A 21,049-nucleotide genomic window follows, 5' to 3' on the forward strand; every position below is an offset into this window, starting at 1 on the left:
AAAGCAGCTCAGGACAAGGGGTCTGTAACCTATATTGGTAGAAACATTAGATTGGCAGCAGACCTATTCACAGAGACCTGGCAGGCCAGAAAGGACTGGCATGATATATTCAGGGCACTAAATGAGAAAAATATGAAGCCAAGAATACTATATCCAGCTAGGCTGTCATTGAAAACAGAAGGAGAGATAAAAAGCTTCCAGGAAAAACAAAAACTAAAAGAATTTACTATCACCAAACCAGCCCTACAAGAAATATTGAAAGGGGTCCTCTAAGCAAAGAAAGAGCCTAAAAGTAACATAGACCAGAAAGGAACAGAGACAATATACAGTAACAGTAACCTTACAGGCAATACAATGGTACTAAATTCGTATCTTTCAATAGTTACCCTGAATGTAAATGGGCTAAATTCCCCAATCAAAAGACAAAGAGTATCAGATTGGATAAAAAAAACAAGACCCCTGGATATGCTGTCTGCAAGAGACTCATTTTAGACCCAAAGACACCTCCAGATTTAAAGTGAGGGAGTGGAAAAACATTTACTATGCTAATGGACATCAAAAGAAAGCTAGAGTAGCAATCCTTATATCAGACAAATTAGATTTTAAACCAAAGACTATAATAAGAGATGAGGAAGGACACTACATCATACTTAAAAGGTCTATCCAACAAGAAGATCTAACAATTTTAAATATCTATGCCCCTAACAAGGAAGCAACCAATTATATAAACCAATTAATAACAAAATCAAAGAAACACATCGACAATAATACAATAATAGTAGGGGACTTTAACACTGCCCTCACTGAAATGGACAGATCATCTAAGCAAAAGATCAACAAGAAAATAAAGGCTTTAAATGACACACTGGACCAGACGTACTTCACAGATATATTCAGAACATTCCATCCCAAAGCAATAGAATACACATTCTTCTCTAGTGCCCATGGAACATTCTCCAGAATCGATCACATCCTGGATCACAAATCAGGTCTCAACCAGTACCAAAAGATTGGGATCATTCCCTGCATATTTTCGTACCACAATGCTTTGAAACTAGAACTCAATCACAAGAAGAAAGTCGGAAACAACTCAAATACATGGAAGCTAAAGAGCATCCTACTAAAGAATGAATGGGTCAACCATGAAATTAAAGAAGAATTTAAAAAATTCAGGGAAGCAAGTGAAAATGAAAGCATAACTGTTCAAAGCCTTTGGGATGTGGCAAAGGTCCTAAGAGGAAAGTATATAGCAATACAAGCCTTTCTCAAGAAACAAGGTCTCAAATACACAACCTATCCCTACACCTAAAGGAGCTGGAGAAAAAACAGCAAATAAAGCCTAAGCCCATCAGAAGAAGAGAAATAATAAAGATCAGTGCAGAAATGAATGAAATAGAAACCAAAAGAACAGTAGAACAGATCAACAAAACTAGGAGCTGGTTTTTTGAAAGAATTAATAAGATTGATAAACCCCGAGACATAAGCCTCTTATCAAAAAAGAAAAGAGAAAGGACCCAAATAAATAAAATCATGAATGAAAGAGGAGAGATCACAACCAACACCAAAGAAATACAAACAATTATAAGAACATATTATAATGGATGCATTCCTAGAGATGTATAAACTACCAAAACTGAACCAGGAAGAAATAGAAAACCTGAACAGACCCATAACCACTAAGGAAATTGAGGCAGTGATCAAAAATCTCCCAGCAAACAAGAGTGCAAGGCCAGATGGCTTCCCAGGGGGAATTCCACTAAACATTTAAAGAAGAATTAATACCTATTTTTCTGAAACTCTTCCAAAAAATAGAAATGGAAGGAAAATTTCCAAACTCAATTTTATGAGGCCCGCTTTACCTTGATCCCCAAACCAGACAAAGACCCCATCAAAAAGGAGAACTACAGACCAATATCCCTGATGAACATGGATGCATCTCACCAAAATACTAGCCAATAGGATCCAACAGTATATTAAAAGGATTATTCACCACGAACAAGTGGGATTTATTCCTGGGCTGCAAGATTGGTTCAACATCCACAAATCAATCCATGTGATATAATACATCAATAAAAGAAAGAACAAGAATCATATGATCCTCTCTATAGATTCAGAAACAGCACTTGACAAACTACAGCATCCTTTCTTGATTAAAACTCTTCCCAGTGTATGGACAGAGGGTACATACCTCAGTATCATAAAAGCCATCTATGAAAAACCCACAGCGAATATCATCTTCCATGGGGAAAAACTAAGAGCTTTTCCCCTAAGGTCAGGAACACGGCAGGGATATCCACTATCACCACTGCTATTCAACATAGTACTAGAAGTCCTGGCCTCAGCAGTCAGACAACAAAAAGAAATAAAAGGCATCTGAATCAGCAAAGAAGTCAAACTCTCACTCTTTGCAGATGATATGATACTTTATGTGGAAAACCCAAAAGACTCCCAAAAACCCAAAACTGCTAGAACTCATACAGGAATTCAGTAAAGTGACAGGATATAAATTCAATGCACAGAAATCAGTGGCATTTCTATATACCAACAACAAGAGAGAAGAAAGAGAAATTAAGGAGTCGATCCCATTTTTATTGCACCCAAAACCATAAGATACCTAGAAATAAACCTAACCAAAGAGGCAAAGGATCTGTACTCAGAATACTATAGAATACTCATGAAAGAAATTGAGGAAGACACAAAGAAATGGAAAAACATTCCATGCTCATGGATTGGAAGAACAAATATTGTGAAAATGTCTATGCTACCTAGAGCAATCTACACATTCAATGCAATCCCTATCAAAATACCATCCACTTTTTTCAAAGAAATGGAACAAATAATCCTAAAATTTGTATGGAACCAGAAAAGATCCCAAATGGCTAGAGGAATGTTGAAAAAGAAAAGCAAAGCTGGCAGCATCACAATTCCGGACTTCAAGCTCTATTACAAAGCTGTAATTGTCAAGATAGTATGGTACTGGCACAAAAACAGACACATAGATCAATGGAACAGAATAGAGATCCCAGAAATGGACCCTCAACTTTATGGTCAACTAATCTTCGACAAAGCAGGAAAGAATGTCCAGTGAAAAAAAGACAGTCTCTTCAGCAAATGGTGTTGGGAAAATTGGACAGCCACATGCACAAGAATGAATCTGGATCATTTCCTCACACCACACACAAAAATAGACCAAAAATGGATGAAAGGTCTAAATGTGAGAGAGGAATCCACCAAAATCATTGAGGAGAATACAGGCAGCAACCTCTTCGACCTCAGCCACAGTAACTTCTTCCTAGACACATCGCCAAAGGCAAGGAAGCAAGGGCAAAATGAACTATTGGGACTTTATCAAGATAAAAAGCTTTTGCACAGCAAAAGAAACAGTCAACAAAACCAAAAGACAACCGACAGAATGGGAGAAGATATTTGCAAATGACATATCAGATAAAGGCCTAGTATCCAAAATCTATAAAGAACTTCTTAAACTCAACACCCAAAGAACAAATAATCCAACCAAGAAATGGGCAGAAGACATGAACAGACATTTCTGCAAAGAAGACATTCAAATGGCCAACAGACACATGAAAAAGTGCTCAACATCACTTGGCATCAGGGAAATACAAATCAAAACCTCAATGAGATACCATCTTACACCAGTGAGAATGGTTAAAATTAAGAAGTCAGGAAATGACAGATGTTGGCGAGGATGCGGAGAAAGGGGAACCCTCCTACACAGTTGGTGGGAATGTAAGCTGGCGTAGCCACTCTGGAAAACAGGATGGAGGTTCCTCTAAAAGTTGAAAATAGAGCTACCCTATGACCCAGCAACTGCACTACTGGGTATTTACTCCAAAGATACAAACATAGTGATCCGAAGGGGCATGTGCACCCCGATGTTTCCACAATAGCCAAACTATGGAAAGAGCCTAGATGCCCATCAAAAGATGAATGGATAAAAAAGATGTGGTATAAAAAAAAGATGTGGTATATATATACAAATATTATGCAGCCATTAAAAAAAAAAAAGAAATCTTGCCATTTGCAACAATGTGGATGCAACTAGAGGGTATTATGCTAAGGGAAATAAATCAGTCAGAGAAAGACAAGTATCATATGATCTCACTGATGTGAGGAATTTGAGAAACAAGACAGAGGATCATATGGGAAGAATGAAACAAGATGAAACCAGAGAGGGAGACAAACCATAAGAGACTCTTAATCTCAGGAAACAAAGTGAGGGTTGCTGGAGTGGAGGGGGTGGGTGGGATGGGATGTCTGGGTGATTAACACTGGGGAGGGTAGGTACTATGGTAAGCGCTGTGAATTGTGTAAGACTGATGAATCACAGACCTGTACCCCTGAAACAAATAATAAACTATATGTTAATAAAAAAATTATTTAAAAAATAATAATTTAATAAGAAAATCTCCTATACTTATAAATTAAGGAATAACACTTCTAAATAGCTTCTGAATAACTGAAAAAATTTTTAATTAAAGGACTGTGAACATATTATATATTAAACCTGCAGGCCCATCTTTAAAAGGAAATTCATCAGCTTATAAGCCTATATTACCAAAAAAAGATGGAAATAGAATGAGCTAAGAATCTACCTCATAAAGTTAGAAAAAAGAAACTCAAAGGAAAAAGTAAATAGAGAACAGACTGATTAAAGATCAAAAAATGAATGACAAGAGAATCAACTAAACCAAAAGCTATTGATAAATCTCAAGTAAAATTGACTTAGAAGAAAGAGAAATCACAAATAAGTATTTAGAATGAAAAGGAGGTCAACAACATAAATTTTATGGGCAACTGATACTCAGATAATATGAGTACTTTTAGGCCAACAAAACTGAAAATTTAGACAAAATGGACAAATTTATAGAAAACTACAACTTTCTAACATGTAACTTTCTAACATGTAGAAAAAAAAAAACTATTTGAACAGTGTTATAATGTATAAAGAGCTGAATCTGTACTTTAAAATCTCACATAAAGAAAACCCCAGGTTCAGATGGCTTTACCAATGGATTTTACTAAAGAAGAAATAATGCCAGTAGAACAAAAAACCTTCTAGTTATGTGGTGAGCATAAGCTTGATGTCAAAATTTGAAAAAGACAGTAAGAGAACAGGCCAACTTCACTAATGCAGAATTCCTGAAGAACACACTACAAAACGACAGTATACCAAGATCAAGGTGAGTTCATTTCTCAGGAATGCACAATTAATTTGAAAACCACAATGTAATTTGTAAATAAACTAATGCAACAGAACAGACAACAAAACAGGACAGAAGAGCAGGAAAGAAAAAAATGTTAAGTCAGGGCGCCTGGGTGGCTCAGTCGTTAAGCGTCTGCCTTCGGCTCAGGTCATGGTCCCAGGGTCCTGGGATCGAGTCCCGCATCGGACTCCCTGCTCAGCAGAAGCCTGCTTCTTCCTCTCCCACTCCCCCTGCTTGTGTTCCCCCTCTCGCTGTGTCTCTGTCAAATAAATAAATAAAATCTTAAAAAAAAAAAAGAAAGAAAAGAAAAAATGTTAAGTCAGTAAATGGCACTTGTACAACTTGTTGTCTATATTAGGGAAAACATTCTATAAGCAGAGTTAGGGGTCCCCAGAAAAAGAAAGACCCAGACATTTCAGGTCCCCAGCTATCCCCTCCCACCAGTCCCCCACCCCCTGGATCTATCATGCCTTACCAACTCTACCTGCCCAAGCACACTTCTTGCAGGACTGCCTAGGGGGTGTTCGAATTACAAAGAAATGAAAAAAAAAAAAAAAAAAAAACCCACAGTAGTTAAGAATTTTAAGGGAACAGAGAATGCAAAAACTAAGTCTCCAATAGGCCAGTAGATAGCCTAACCATATCAGAGACAAAAAAATCAATGGTAAAACTCCCAGTGCTGTTTCAAAAGTAAAGACTGACTTAGCACATTCTTTTTTTTTTTTTTTTAAGATTTTATTTATTTATTTGAGAGAGAGAATGAGAGACAGAGAGCATGAGAGGGAGGAGGGTCAGAGGGAGAAGCAGACTCCCCGCCGAGCAGGGAGCCCGATGCGGGACTCGATCCCGGGACTCCAGGATCGTGACCTGAGCCGAAGGCAGTCGCTTAACCAACTGAGCCACCCAGGTGCCCAGACTTAGCACATTCTTGAGTTGTCTTCGCAGGATTGAAACTAGCAGAAAATTTAAAGCTTGTTTTTCAGAGAACTGTTTCTCTGTAGCCAGCTACTGTTTCTTTTCAGACCCCACTAAGAAATATACTGGCTCTGGGTCAACTGATAAGGTCCCAGCCATGAACAAACAAGGCCCTGCAGACCTTACCTGAGGTAACCAGCCCAAGATCCCATCCAGTTTATACTGGCTCTTGGATCATATCCATAGCCCCTTCCCTTTGTCCAACACTTAATCTGCTTCAGTACAATGTTAAAGTCTCTACCCTGGGAGGAGCACAGGCTTCATAAAACACTTCATCTGCACAACCTTATTCCCGCCTTTATGTGTGATGACAAAACTCCCCTTTCTGAATATTCATCCTAATCTTAAATAAAAAGAACTCTCTCATCCCTGTCTGGGTAGTCACGATTTGGAAGTTATTCCCATGATCTCATTTGCTGCAAATAAAATTTCCTTTGAGTGACAACTCCACCTGCTGCAATTTCTTATGGATTATCTGCTGTAATCTCTATCTGCAACTCACCAAGGAGCAAACGAACTCATATTAGTTCAGTTACAGCTAGTGTGGGTTTTTTTTTTTTTTCAAACCACCAAGGAATTAACTCAATTCTGACACTACCTACCTAGAGATAGAGTCAGATCCCACAGGTTAAGGGCTCAGTCATCCAAGACAGCCCCCGTCCCCACTTCACACACCAATTGCAAATCCAGGATGTCACCTGCACTTCTCACTGGCTATGGACTGGAGGTTCCAACAACTGCTCCCTGAACAGCTCACAGAATTGAAACACTTTACTTATAAAAGGCTAGATGGAAGAGACACACAGGCAAGGTATAGGGAAAGGCTGTGGGGATTCCATGCCCTCTTTAAGAGGGCTATTCTCCCAGCACCTCTACAAGTTCCCCAGTCAGGAATCTGTCTGAACCTTATCTTTTTGGGTTTTTATGGAGGCTTCATTACATGGGGATGATTAAGTCCTTGCCATTGGCAATCGATTCAACCTCTAGCCCAACTCCCCTCCCTGGAAGTCAAGGGGTGGGACTGCAAGTTCCAACCCTGTCTCACAAGGCTGGTTCTCCTAGCAACCAGCCCCCATCTTTAGGTTACCCAGGGGCATTCCATAAATTCATCAACATAACAAAAGACACCTTGCTTGCTCTCATCACTTAGGAAATTCCAGGGGTTTTAGCTCAATGCCAGAAAATAGGGCAAAGACCAAATACGTATTTCTTATAAATCAGAACATCACAATTCCTCATACTATATACAAAAAAATCAATTCCATTTGGGTTTTATATTTGCAGACCTGAGTATAAAAGGCAAAACAAAAATTTTAGCAATCATATAGAAAAATATTTATATTTTGGCGTAAGAAAAACTTCTTAAAAGGACTAAAAGAAAAAGTAACTATAAAGTAAAAAAGGAATAAAATAGACTACACTAAATTTGTTCATCAAAAGACCCCATTAAGATGACTAAAAAGTTATAATCTGCCATGTATAAAGAAATCTAACAAAACAATAAGAAAAAGACCAACAACCCACAGAAAAAAATGGGCAACCGAGACCTGAAACATCACAACAGAGGACACATAAAAAAAGGAAATATAAGTGGCCAACAGACATAGAAGAAGTGATCAACCTCAATACTCACTCCTCCAAAGTAGTAAGGGGATTAGCCCCCAGTCTATCTGCCTATCAGAAAAAAGGATAAACCCTTTCAGGAGGAAAACAATACCACCTAGAATCTCTACAAGTATTTACAAACAATACCCAATATTTAATTTAAAAAATTACAAGGTCGGGGCACCTGGGTGGCTCAGTCAGTTAAGCGTCTGCCTTTGGCTCAGGTCATGATCTCAGAGTCCCAGGACTGAGCCTCATGTCAGGCTCCCTGCTCAGCGGGGAGTCTGTTTCTCTGTCTCCCTTTGCCCCTCTCCTGGCTCATACTCTCTCTCTCTCTCTCAAATAAATAAATAAAATCTTAAAAAAATAAAAAATTACAAGGTGTGTTCAAAGACAGAACATTTACCCACAAAACCAACAAGAGAAAAAAATTAGACAATAAAAGCAGATCTATAGTTGGTGTATGTAGGGTGTATGTAAAGTAACATATATATTCAAGATACTAAAAGAAAAAGTAAATAAAAACATGACTTCATGGAAGATTATATATATTATACATTCTTTTTAAATTTAATATTTACCCTCTTACTGTCTTTAAGACTAGTTGGAGTTGGTGTTTCTCTTAAACTATAAAATTAACTGAGAAAACTGAATAGGAGGGCACCTGGGTGGCTCAGTCGTTAAGCATATGCCTTCGGCTCAGGTCATGATCCCAGAGTCCTGGGATTGAGCCCCGCATTGGGCTCCCTGCTCAGCGGGAAGCCTGCTTCTCCCTCTCCCACTCCCCCTGTTTGTGTTCCTTCTCTCGCTGTTGTCTCTCTCTGTTAAATAAATAAAATCTTAAAAAAAAAAAAAAAACTGAATAGGTCCCTTTAATACTCTTTACTTTCCTACCAATAATTATTAATATAATATTATACTTCATTATATATATAATATATTTATAATTATATATATTTATATAATTCGTATATTATATATATTTAATATAACATGTATTTCATTATATAGTATATATTTCATTATATAATATATATTTCATTAACAGATCTCAATAATATTGGTAGAAAATTTATATGTATAAATATTATATATATGTATATAAGAAATTATATATACGGGGGCGCCTGGGTGGCTCAGTCGTTAAGCGTCTGCCTTTGGCTCAGGTCATGATCCCGGGGTCCTGAGATGGAGCCCCGCATCAGGCTCCTTGCTCAGCAGGAAGCCTGCTTCTCCTTCTCCCACTCCCCCTGCTTGTGTTCCCTCTCTCGCTGTGTCTCTCTCTGTCAAATAAATAAATAAAAAATCTTAAAAAAAAAAAAGAAATTATATATATGTATATATGTTTTATATATAAATAAAACTTGGGAAAAAACTCAAATATCAGTGTGGCCACAAACAAAAACTACATACTTCTGAATGAATTAATCAGTTACTTAACTAGAGTTCTTATGTAACACTTGGCCTAAATTTGTTAGTAACTATAATCAAAGAGAGTGAAAATCCTAGCACTACCTCTAAATAGCCATGTAACCACAGGTTAGTTACTGAAGCTATCTGAACCTCAGTTTCCTCACTTGTAAAATAAATTTTACATATATTTAGATATAGGTATATAGCTTTATATACAATATATAAATATATATTATATACCTAAAAAGATAAGTATCATTATTTGTAATGAAAAATAATTTTCCTTTCCTTCAGTATATCAGTAGACTTTATATATCAATATAATTTATAAAATTACTGGTATTAATATGAAATAGCTAATTTATAATTGGAGTAATATAATGGGAGTGAAATTGTCCAACATTCTTCTGAGAAATGCAGTATTGCATTTCTGAGAATGCAGTATTGCAAATTTTCTAGGAATAGGATAACTAAATTCTTTACATTTCATGATTCACTTCCATATGATCATTCATGTTGTCTTAAAGAATAAGAAAATCATACAACCCCTTGAAAAATTAGACAAAACTCAGACTGCTTAGTACATCAAGTATACATACCTAAACCGGAACAATCGTATACACAGACACATGTCAAACTCCAATTACAGTCCTTACCTTAATTTTCACAGCATCATAGCGGATTTGTGAAAATTCACGAAGACCAAAAGAGCCTCCAACAATCAGCAACTGAAACAAAGAGAGGAAACAAACAACATAGACGGGCAGAATTCTGTCTACAGATTAATGCCAATAGTGGCAGCTTATATGAAATCCAATATATTATTTTCTTGGTGAGTTACCATTCATCTGTTCAGAGTGGATGCAGTATGTACTGTCACTAGGAAACATTTTATCCTATTACCAAATACCAAAGTCAGTACCCCATTAGTTTGTTTGTTCATTTTTAAAGATTTTATTTATTTATTTGGGGGGGAGGAGCAGAAGGGGAGGGAGAGAGACAAGCGGACTCTGCTGAGTGCTGAGCACAGAGCCCAATGTGGGGCTTGATCACATGACCCCAAGATCATGACCTGATGAAACCAAGAGTTGGACACTTAACCAATTGAGCCACCCAGCTGCACCCCCATACTTGTATTCCACCTTATGGTTTAAATAACATCATCACAAGCATTATATTAGTTGATCTTACAAAAGAACTAAAGTTAAGGAAAAAATCCATTTAACAGATGAAATAAAAGCACAGGCAACTAAATGACTTGCCTATGATTATACTGAGTAAAGCTAGGAATTAAATTCTGGCCTCATTTCCTCAAGACCAGAATTCTTTCAATTTTATGTGTTTGCAAAATAAGCTACCTAGACAGCATTTTTCTCCATTTTCTTACCAACTAGTAAAAGAATCTCATAAAATACACCACACTTATTAATATATGCCAAACCTTAAAAGATTCCTCCAACTGGCATTGCTGCTTTATCACCTCCTCCAATAATCTAATGGGCTTTCACCCCTAATCCTAAAGCTGTAAAAGTCTAGCAATTTGGATAAAAATAAAGTTTGATCCCTACCTTCCTTTTTATGTCAATATATTAATATTACCAAATAAGGAAATATAAAGATATAAAACATTGTAAAATATAAAACTTTACGATTTTGAAGTTGAAATACTAACAAAACCTTGAGGCTATAAATTTTAAAACCCAGTAAGTCTGACCACATAAAATTTTTAATGTCTATACTGACAAATAAATGAAATAAAAACAACACAAAATCAAAAGACAACAAATCAGGAAAAACATCTGTTATATATAAGCAGCTAATATCTGGCAATGTCAATATGTAAGAATTATTTGTATAAGTAAAATAACTTTTGTCTTTGTGTTTCAATGAAAAGACACATCCCTGGCTTTCGTAACTCTGTTTCAGTCTCCTTTTATTCATTCTTCCTCATCTTCCCAACGGGGGGGTAGTATCCCAAAAGGCTCAAATCTTCACATTTCTTCTAACTATTCACAACCAACACTGAGTCCATATCATAGCTGATGTCATCCAATTTCATGGCTTTAAATAGGCTCTATAACCTAACAACTTCCAAATGCACATTTTCAATGGGAAACATCCCATTGAACTGAAACATGCTTTCCTACCTGACATTTTCACTTGAAAGCCTAAGAGATATATGGGGCACCTGGGTGGTTCAGTTGGTTATGCATCTGACTTCAGCTCAGGTTATGATCTCCAGGTCCTGGGATCCGCCCACATTGGGCTGTCACCGGGGAGTCTGCTTCTCCCTCTCTCTCTGCCTCTCCCCGCCATGCTCTCAGATAAATAAAATCTTTAAAATAAAAAAAAGTCTAACAGATATATATAAATTAACATTTTGAAAAACCCTCTTGACTTTTACCCCAACACTCTTTCTGCCCCAATCTTTCACATCCCAGTAAATGTAAACTGCTTTCATCCAACGGCTCAAGCAAACTTCTTTGTAATCATCATAAGCTCCTCTCATTCATATCTCACATCTAATCCATCCCTGAGTTCTGTCACCTCTACTTTCAAAACATTTCTTGAATCTGACAATTTCTAACTATACCTTCTTCTAATACTCTAGTCAAGGCCACCATCACCTCTTTCTGGAACTACTACAATTACAGTTCCCACGTGTTACATAATGAAGAATTTGCCTGAACTTTGTCTAGGGTTCCTGAGAGGAAGGTACTAACTTGGACTTTCCTGAGTGACAGGAGTATCTTTGTTATTGATGGTGGGCCCCTAGGACCACACCTGAATCTATGCTAATGAGGTGACTCATGGTAGGCCCCTAGATAGTTGCAGTATACCGGTGGGCCATGCTGGAATGACCTACCATGTGACTAGAGGGGTGGGGCTTTAAGCCATATGATATCAACCTGACCTCCAAGGAGATGGGGCTGGACACGGAGGTCCCTCACACAGTTAATGATTCAATTAACCATACCTAGATAATGAAACCCAATTAAAAAAAACTCTGGACACTTGGCTCAGTTGCTTAAGCATCTGCCTTTGGCTCAGGTCGTGATCCCAGGGTCCTGGGATCGAGTCCCGCATTGGGCTCCTTGCTTGGCAGAGAGCCTGCTTCTCCCTCTACCTGCTCTGCCTGCCACTACCCCTGCTTGTGCTCTCTCTCTCTGACAAAAAAATAAATAAAATCTTAAAAAAAAAAAAAAACTCTGGACACTGAAGCTTGGTTGAGCTTCCTGGTTGGTGAACACATTAATGTGCTGGGAGGGTGGGATGCCCTGATTTCACAGGAGGAAAACATGGAAACTCTGCATTTGGGACCTTCCCAGACCTTACCCTGTGGGTCTCTTTTGGCTGTTCCTAATTCGTACCCTTTATAATAAAACAATAATTGTAAGTATAGTGCTTTCCTGAGTTCTGTGAGTCATTCTAGTGAATTATTAAACTTGAGGGGATTAATAGGAACCCCCAAATTTATAGCCAGTTGATCAGAAGCACAGGTGGGCCAAGAATCCCAGAGCTTTCAGTTGGTGTCTGAAATAAGCGGAGTTTCATGAAGGACTATTCCCTTACTCTGTGAAGTCTGTGCTAATTCTGATTAGGATCAGACTTGCATTACACCACCTACCACTCATTATCACAGTATCTACACTCCTAACTAAATATCTTCATTTGTGCAATAGATCCCATATCATCTTATTTACTGAAGGACCCTGATTCATCAATTCTCGTTTCCTTATCATGAAAATCTTGCTCACGGCGCCTGAGTGGCTCAGATGGTTAAGCGTCTGCCTTTGGCTCAGGTCATGATCCCAGGGTCCTGGGATCCAGTCCCACATCGGGCTCCCTGCTCCGCAGGAAGCCTGCTTCTCCCTCTGCCTCTGCCTCTCTCTCTCTCTGACTCTTATGAATAAATAAATAAAACTTAAAAAAAAAAAAAAAAGAAAATCTTGCTCACTACCACATGATTCATCATAAAAAAATGCTATTAGTTCTCCCACTTATTAACAAACTTCTCTAGACCTCACTTCCTCACGTTACTATCCTCTTTCCTTGTTCCTATCTGCAGTAAAATTTCTCAAAGGAGTTGTTGATGCTCAGTCCCTCCCATTCTCTCTTAGACCCATTCCAGCCACCAAACACATCCATGTTACCAAATCCAATGGTTAACTCTCTGTTCTCATCTTACTTCATGAGCAAAATTTGACACAGTTGATCACTTTCCTCCTTTTCCCTTAAACCTGGTTTTTCTTCTACCTGAGAATACTTCTTAGTGTCCTTTATTGGTTCTTCCTGTACACTCAATCCCCTAATGCTGGAGTACCCCAGGGCACAATGACTGGTCTTCTCTATCTACATTAATTTCTTTTGTGAGCTCAATCAATCTTATAACTTTAAAAATATTCACACGTTGATTACTAACACTCCACCTTTAGAAGGGATCAAGCAGGCACTAGAGGAAAAAAGCAGCACCAGGTAAACAAAGCAGACCAGAATAGCACTGCAAGGGCTCTGGAACCTAAATTATCATTGGAAAGAAAGCCCAAAATAGTATGCTACTACCTACAGCTAAGTCTAAGCATGGTGACTGCTTGCTAAAGTAGAAGACTTAAATAGGATACAGAGTTTCCTAACATAATACTCAGAATGTCCATGATACAATAAAAACTCACTTGTCAGAGCAAGAATCAGGAAAACAGCAAGCTGAATTAGAAAAGACTATCAAGAGATATTAACATGGAGATAAACCAGATGTTGGAATGATCTGACAAAGATTTTTTTTTTTTAAGATTTACTTATTATTTGAGAGAGAGAGTACCGTGCCTGTACCTGTGGGGGAAGGGCAGAGGGAGAAGCAGACTCCCTGCTGAGCAGGGAGCCCCCATGCCCATGACAGCTGGATGTGGCTGGATCTCAGGACCCTGAGATCACGACTAGAGCCGAAACCAAGAGTTGGACACTTAACCAACTGAGCCACCCAGGCGTCCCATGATCTAGCAAAGATTTTAAAGGAATCATTATAAAAATGCTTGAGAGAGCAGTAACCGATGTTCTTAAAACAAATGAAAAATTAGAAAATCTCACCAAAGACATAGAAAAAAAGAACCAAAAGGTGACATCAGTGAAATGGCAGACTAGGAATCTCCAAAAATCTTCTCCATCACAGCAATGAGAAAACTGGCAAAAGTTCTCAAATCAACTTTTTCAGAAATTTGAAAATTAGGCAAAGACTTGCAATAATGTTGGAAACATTTTCCTAAGAAGACTGCCTTTCAGTAAGGACAGAAAGCTTGGTGGCATTTTTATTCCCACCTCTCCACCCCAGCTCCATGGTAACCATGAAAACAAATAGAATGCTCCTCTCTTATTATAGTCTTTGGTTTAAAATCTAATTTGTCTGATACAAGGATTGCCACCCGAGCTTTCTTTTGATGTCCATTAGCATGGTAAATGTTTTTCCACCCCCTCACTTTAAATCTGGAGGTGTCTTTGGGTCTAAAATGAGTCTCTTGCAGATAACATATCGATGGGTCTTATGTGTGGTGTTTTTTTTTTTTTTTTAAGATTTTATTTATTTGACAGAGAGAGACACAGCGAGAGAGGGAACACAAGCAGGGGGAATGGGAGAGGGAGAAGCAGGCTTCCCGCGGAGCAGGGAGCCTGATGTGGGGCTCGATCCCAGGACCCCGGGATCATGACCTGAGCCGAAGGCAGACGCTTAACAACTGAGCCACCCAGGCACCCCATGGGTCTTGTTTTTTTATCCAATCTGATACCCTGTGTCTTTTGATTGTGGCATTTAGCCCATTTACATTCAGAGTAACTATTGAAAGATATGAATTTAGTGCCATTGTATTGCCTGTAAGGTGAGAGTTATGTGTATTGTCTGTGTTCCTTTCTGGTCTATGTTACTTTTAGACTCTCTTTGCTTAGAGTACCCCTTTCAATATTTCTTGTAGGGCTGGTTTGGTGTTTGCAAATTCTTTTATTGTTTGTTTGTCCTGGAAGCTTTTTATCTCTCCTTCAATGGCCAACAGACACATGAAAAAGTGCTTAACATCACTCGGCATCAGGGAAATACAAATCAAAACCTCAATGAGATACCACCTCACGCCAGTCAGAATGGCTAAAATTAACAAGTCAGGAAATGACAGATATTGGCGAGGATGTGGAGAAAGGGGAACTCTCCTACACTGTTGGTGGGAATGCAAGCTGGTGCAGCCACTCTGGAAAACAGGATGGAGGTTCCCCAAAAAGTTGAAAATAGAGCTACCATACGACCCAGCAACTGCACTACTGGGTATTTACTCCAAAGATACAAACATAGTGATCTGAAGGGGCACGTGTACCCCAATGTTTATAGTAGAAATGTCCACAATAGCCAAACTATGGAAAGAGTGTGGATGTCCATCAACAGATGAAGGGATAAAGAAAATGTGGTATATATACACAATGGAATATTATGCAGCCATCAAAAAATGAAATCTTGCCATTTGCAACGACGTGGATGGAACTAGAGGGTATTATGCTAAGCGAAATAAGTCAATCAGAGAAAGACAATTATCATATAATCTCACTGATATGAGGAATTTGAGAAACAAGACAGGGGATCACGGGGAAAGGGAGGGAAAAATGAGACAAGATGAAACCAGAGGGGGAGACAAACCATAAGAGACTTTTAATCTCAGGAAACAAACTGAGGGTTGCTAGAGTGGAGTGGGGGGAGGGATGGGTGGCTGGGTGATGGACATTGGGGAGGGTATGTGCTATGGTGAGTGCTGTGAATTGTGTAAGACTGATGAATCATAGGCCTGTACCCCTGAAACAAATAATATATTATGTTAATAATAAATAAATAAATGAAATAGAATGCAATCATGGGGCAGAATGGGGTTGGGGCTCCTTAAAACATTATTCTCTAAGAACTGTCACTGCTTGATCAAATCTGGTGGTTCAATGGAAACCTCAGTCACAAGGCTGTCTTCAGTTTTCCTGACTTTGAGCTCAACTAGTACTAACAGACTTCTCTCAGGAAGTGTTTGTTGAAAAAATTCAGAGGCAATTAGTTAACATCGTGACTGCCTGAGGTGGTAGGCAACAGGGCAAATAACAGTCTAACCAAAAAGCTTAAAAGGAAAATATGAGAAATAAGGTGTCCACAGAGGACTCTGAAAAGTTCAAACATATTCCTGAGAATCCAGAAGGAAATGTTCATGAACAGAATTGTGCCCATGCCCAGAGTGGTGTAAGCTCAGGAAAGATCTGAGAAGGCCTTAAACACTTGTGTATGGCTAACCTTGAGTCTCTGAGCAAGCAGGAAGTAAAAGCTCAAGGCAGAGTTGTAACCTGCCTGGCTGAGTGTTGAAGACACACCAAAACAAGCACACAGAGCCCCTCAACAAAGAATTACTGGTTCCAGGTGTTTAAGGAAACCTCTACCCAATAAAAAGAAAAATAGCCCAATTTAAAAACGGGCAAATGATTTGAATAAACATTTCTGCAAAAAAGAGATACAGATGACCAATAACCATATGAAAGGATGTTCCATATCATTAGTCATAAAGGAAATGCAAATCAAAACCACAATGAGATACCTTCACATCCACTGGGAAGGGTATAATAAAAAAGATGGACAATAACAAGTGTTGACAAGAACGTGGAGGATTCATTGCTGGTGGGAATGTAAAATGATGTAGCCACTCTGGGAAATAGCTTGACAGTTCCTCAAAATGTTAAACATGGAGTTATCATATGGCCCAGCAATTCTACTACTAGGTATATACGAAGAGAAATGAAAATATACATCCATACAAAAATTGTACATGAATGTTTGTAGCAGCATTATTCACAATGGCCAAAAAATGTTAACAATCTAAATGTTCATCAATGGATAAATAAAATGATAAATAAATAGGATAGGATTAGGATAAAAAAAATTGTCTATCCAAATGATGGAATATTATTTAGCCATAAAAATGAATGAAGTTTTGACACATGTTACAACATGAATGAATCTTGAAAACACTATGCTAATTGAAAGCAGTCACAAAAGACCACATGTTGTATTATGCTACTAAATCTATAAACAGAAGTAGATTAGTGGTTGCCTAGGTGGGGGGAGAGGGAGGAGAAAATAGGAAGTGACTACTAATGAGCATGGTGTCTCCTCTGGGATGATGAAATTATTCTAAAGTTAGACAGTGGTGATAGCTGCATTAACTCTGTGAATATACTAAAAACGCTGAACCGAACACTTTAAATGGGTTAATTTTTTGGTGTGTAGGAACCAGTAGGTCACTGGTCAGATTAGAAAGGTAAATTCTCAAGACTAAATGGGCAGTGTGGAAGCTGAAACAAGTATATTCTCTTTCTTCAAGCAGTTTGGACAAGAAAGGAAGGAGAGTAGTATTTGCATATACCTGGTATTCAAAGTCCTCTTCTGTATGAAGAGGACTTTGAAGCATTAATATTTATCCAAGAGAGGAAATAATTTCAGCTTGAAGATAAATGTAGTATAGTAATTGTGGCATATGCAACTGATACATGATGAAGAGGATGTATCTTTTGAGTTCTTTCCAGTAGTGCTTGGTTTCAGCGTACTGAATTCAACATTTTCCGCTTCAATTTATTTATATGTTTAGGACTTGTATTTTGAAACATGGTCCTTTAGGTGCCATATAGAGGTATAGATGTAGAGACCAGTACAGAGTAACACATTTAGGGAAAAGGCTACTGTGGTACTTTCCATTCCCTGAAATAAAACAAAAGAGGAAACCCCTAAGTACCGAGAAGGTACTTCAACATTAGTGGTTTTAATATCCCGGCTTTGGTGATTTTGAAAAATAAGAACAAAATCAAATTGGCTTTCACTAGGACATGCAGGTGACCACAATCATAATGCTTCTGAATGGATCTCCATTTGGGGGCAGAGGAATCTATAGAGAGGATAGTTTTTACACATGCCCTGTCATCTACACAAATATAATTACTACATAATCTTTTAAGACAGTTTTCTTTAAACTTTTTTAAGGTCACTTCTCTCCTTTAGTTCTGCTTAAATGCAAAAGCTGGTAACTTCACCTATACCAATATCCATACAAAGGATTAAACTGTTAAGTATTTAAAAGAAAGTGGCTTTTGTCCACAAGCTTTATTGAAACTGTCTCATTTACTATGACATCAAGGCTTTCTGAAGCAAAATAACTTGCCAAGGTCAAACAGCAAAAGAGGGGGAATGTCTGTCTGGATTCCAAGTCTGGCTGGAGCTATGTCAACCTCAACCTGTATCTTCTATACGAATGGGATCCTCAGGGAACTCAGTGTAGGACAGGACGCAAGAATATAAACACCAGAAGTACCCTCGAGGTGCTTCAAAATGATCAATTAAAAGTCAGCGACCTTTTGAAGGCTGCTGCAATGTGGCAGGCACCGCGCTAAACCCTCGATTTTCATTTAACTCCTACCAACAATCCGGGAAGAATTAAACCAGTTCACAAACAGAAGCTGAAACGTGGAGATGCCCGAAATTGTACAGTCAAATTAAGTAAATACATCTAGTTCCAACGATTCCCAGCACCGTCCAGGGGTAGCACGGGGTTAAAAAATGTCAGCTGGGTAATCACCCAGACCTGGTGTAAAATCTGGTCTGCCCTCGATCTCTGAAGCACAGCCTGGTAACTACTAGGGAGAGTAAAAGGGGGCCTCGGGATCCTGGTACCAGCGAAGGGAGAGGACTGAGACGGCCACCTCCCGCCAGCCCCTTCCCCGCCCGGGCTGCCGCTCCCCGCCTGTCGCTCCCCGCCCCCCGCCTCCCAGATCCCGGCAGCCGGGACCCAGCCGACCTAGACGCCCCACCCCTTCCGGAATCCTGCCCCCCACGTTCTCCTCCCTGCGCTCACCAGCATGGGGACTCCGTAGCGAAGCGTCTTGTTCTTGCGCAGGGCGCGCATCACCGCATGTACAGACATGACTGAACTCTCCCGCGCGTGGACGCCTAGTCCAACAGGCCCAGCGCGGCCTCCCGAATCCAAGCTCCCTCCCCAGGAGGAAGTCCTTGACTCGCCTCCTTTCCTTGGCCTCCCGGGGCTCGGTCCTCCCCCGATAGGCCTCCGCCAGACGAAAGCAATCGATGCGTCGCAACACACTCGCGCGCCCGCGTGGAAAGTCGAGCGTCGGCTCTTTGGTTCCGGCACACTGGTTTGCAGTCGGGATTTAGGGACTGAAGCCGTGTTTGTCGTTCTCATCATATGATGTGGAAACCGGTACCTCCCACGTTCTGGGTCTTGGCCAGCGTCTTCTGACGTTTCCTAACACGTAGCTGTTCTGTAAAATCAGCCAAGAAAAAAAAGTTACTTTGGAGCTAGTATTGCAGCTTCTGGTACTCTGGCTATTTGTGGGGTGGGGAGTTTACCAGCTTAATAAAGATTTAGAAATAAATAAATCACCACGAAAGGGTAGGTTGAATGGCAGTGTAGTGCCTTGATATCACTGAACCCTTAATGCTAGTTGCTTTAACTACTAGATAGCCTGTAATCTTCAGTCATTTATGAATGTCTATTTTCCACTCACTCTGCATCCCTCCAGCACACATTTTTGCAGGTCATTAGAAGGTTCGAGGAAAACAGAGATGAAAAGATACAATCCCTACCTTAAAGAAGCTGGCAGTTTAATGGGCAAACAAATGAACATGTGCCTTAAGTACAACAGTTGCTTAGGAAACAGCCCCCACGTGCCATTTGCCAGGGTGAGTCCAAGAAAGCCTCACCTACCAAGTACTATTTGAGATGACATAATAGTATAAAATACAGGTGACATGGAGTAACATTTCCCATGTTATCCCTGAGATCTTCCCATCGGTCCCTGCCTCTATTGCCGCTGAAATGTTCCTGGTTTAATCCCTTGTCATCTTTCCACATATTGAAGTCACCCCTAAGTGGTCTTCAGAAGAGAAACTCCAGCTCCACCTTTCACCTGCTCTAATCTATAGATTAGACCATATCTATAGTCCCACCGGGTCAAATATGAAAAACAAACAAACAAACAAACAGACAGACATAACCTTAATTGTGATTCTCAAGTCTGTCTTCCACACTGCTGAAAAGTTATCTAAAAAGCAGAAATGATGAGATTCTCCTGGTTGGTTTTATTTGTTCATTTGTTTGCCTACACAAGTCACTCTCACACTGTATTATCAGTTTTAGTGTATAAAGTTATTGTTGCTCCAAATAGCATATAAGCAGGATGAAAACAGGAAAGAGAGAAGGATATTTCAGAGTTTGAATTTGAATGTTGGGGTTTAATTTTTGGTTCTGAGGTTGAGGAAATGAGTCAAACCTCCCAACCCACCCCCATTCCCCAAAGAAGCATCACCTGAGCTGAGCCAAGGGAGATTTTGGACTGATGAGGACAAGCTTTATTAAAGTGAGACTGAAAATTCCTTACCGCTATTTCTCCAATCTTCTGTCACCCCAATCTCTCCAAGGAAGAGACACCTTGCAAACCAGAGGACTGAAACAATAAGGTGGGAGCACTTAGCCTTAGAGGTTAAGTCAAGCTGCACCGTGGGGAGTGCTGGGTAAAAATTATGTAAATTCATGGGAAAGAGTCTGGAGCAGTTATAGAATGCAAGAGAATTTAGGATTGGAGGGATGGGCATATAAACAGTGTTGCTATGGGTCTCCTTTAATGTGATTTTTTTGTACTTTATTTTGAATTATATGACTTTTGTTTTTTGTTGTATGTTTGTTTAAACAAGCTCTGCATTAACCTACTTAAAAAAGGGGGGGAGCACTTGTTTCCTGTACCCCCATCCCCGTGCAAAATTTTATCCC

At 39.2% G+C, this 21,049-nt stretch overlaps 1 protein-coding gene across 4 annotated transcripts in view; it reads right to left on the reverse strand.

Annotated features, from left to right (window-relative positions):
- Positions 1–19,550, reverse strand: part of LOC123861740 (ubiquitin-conjugating enzyme E2 C) — a 61,594-nt gene extending 42,044 nt beyond the window's left edge. The window contains exons 1-3 of one of the 4 annotated variants that reach the window (XR_010405232.1): positions 19,118–19,542; positions 9,875–9,946; positions 4,444–5,506 (exon numbers count right to left, since the gene is read on the reverse strand). Coding sequence is in view for 1 of the 4 variants with exons in the window: in XM_054513761.2 (XP_054369736.1) it covers positions 9,875–9,946; positions 19,118–19,465 (420 nt within the window). In the remaining 3 variants the exon portion in view is untranslated. Of the gene's footprint in view, positions 1–4,443; positions 5,507–9,874; positions 9,947–19,117 lie in introns of those variants that run through there. The other 3 variants (XR_010405231.1, XR_010405230.1, XM_054513761.2) reach the window with 3 other exon arrangements.
- Between the last annotated feature and the right edge of the window lie 1,499 nt (positions 19,551–21,049).

Source organism: Mirounga angustirostris, unplaced genomic scaffold (assembly GCF_029215605.1).
Source record: "Mirounga angustirostris isolate CCGP_5_RB_7025 unplaced genomic scaffold, mMirAng1.0.hap1 SCAF_9, whole genome shotgun sequence".
Taxonomy (NCBI): Eukaryota; Metazoa; Chordata; class Mammalia; order Carnivora; family Phocidae; genus Mirounga; species Mirounga angustirostris.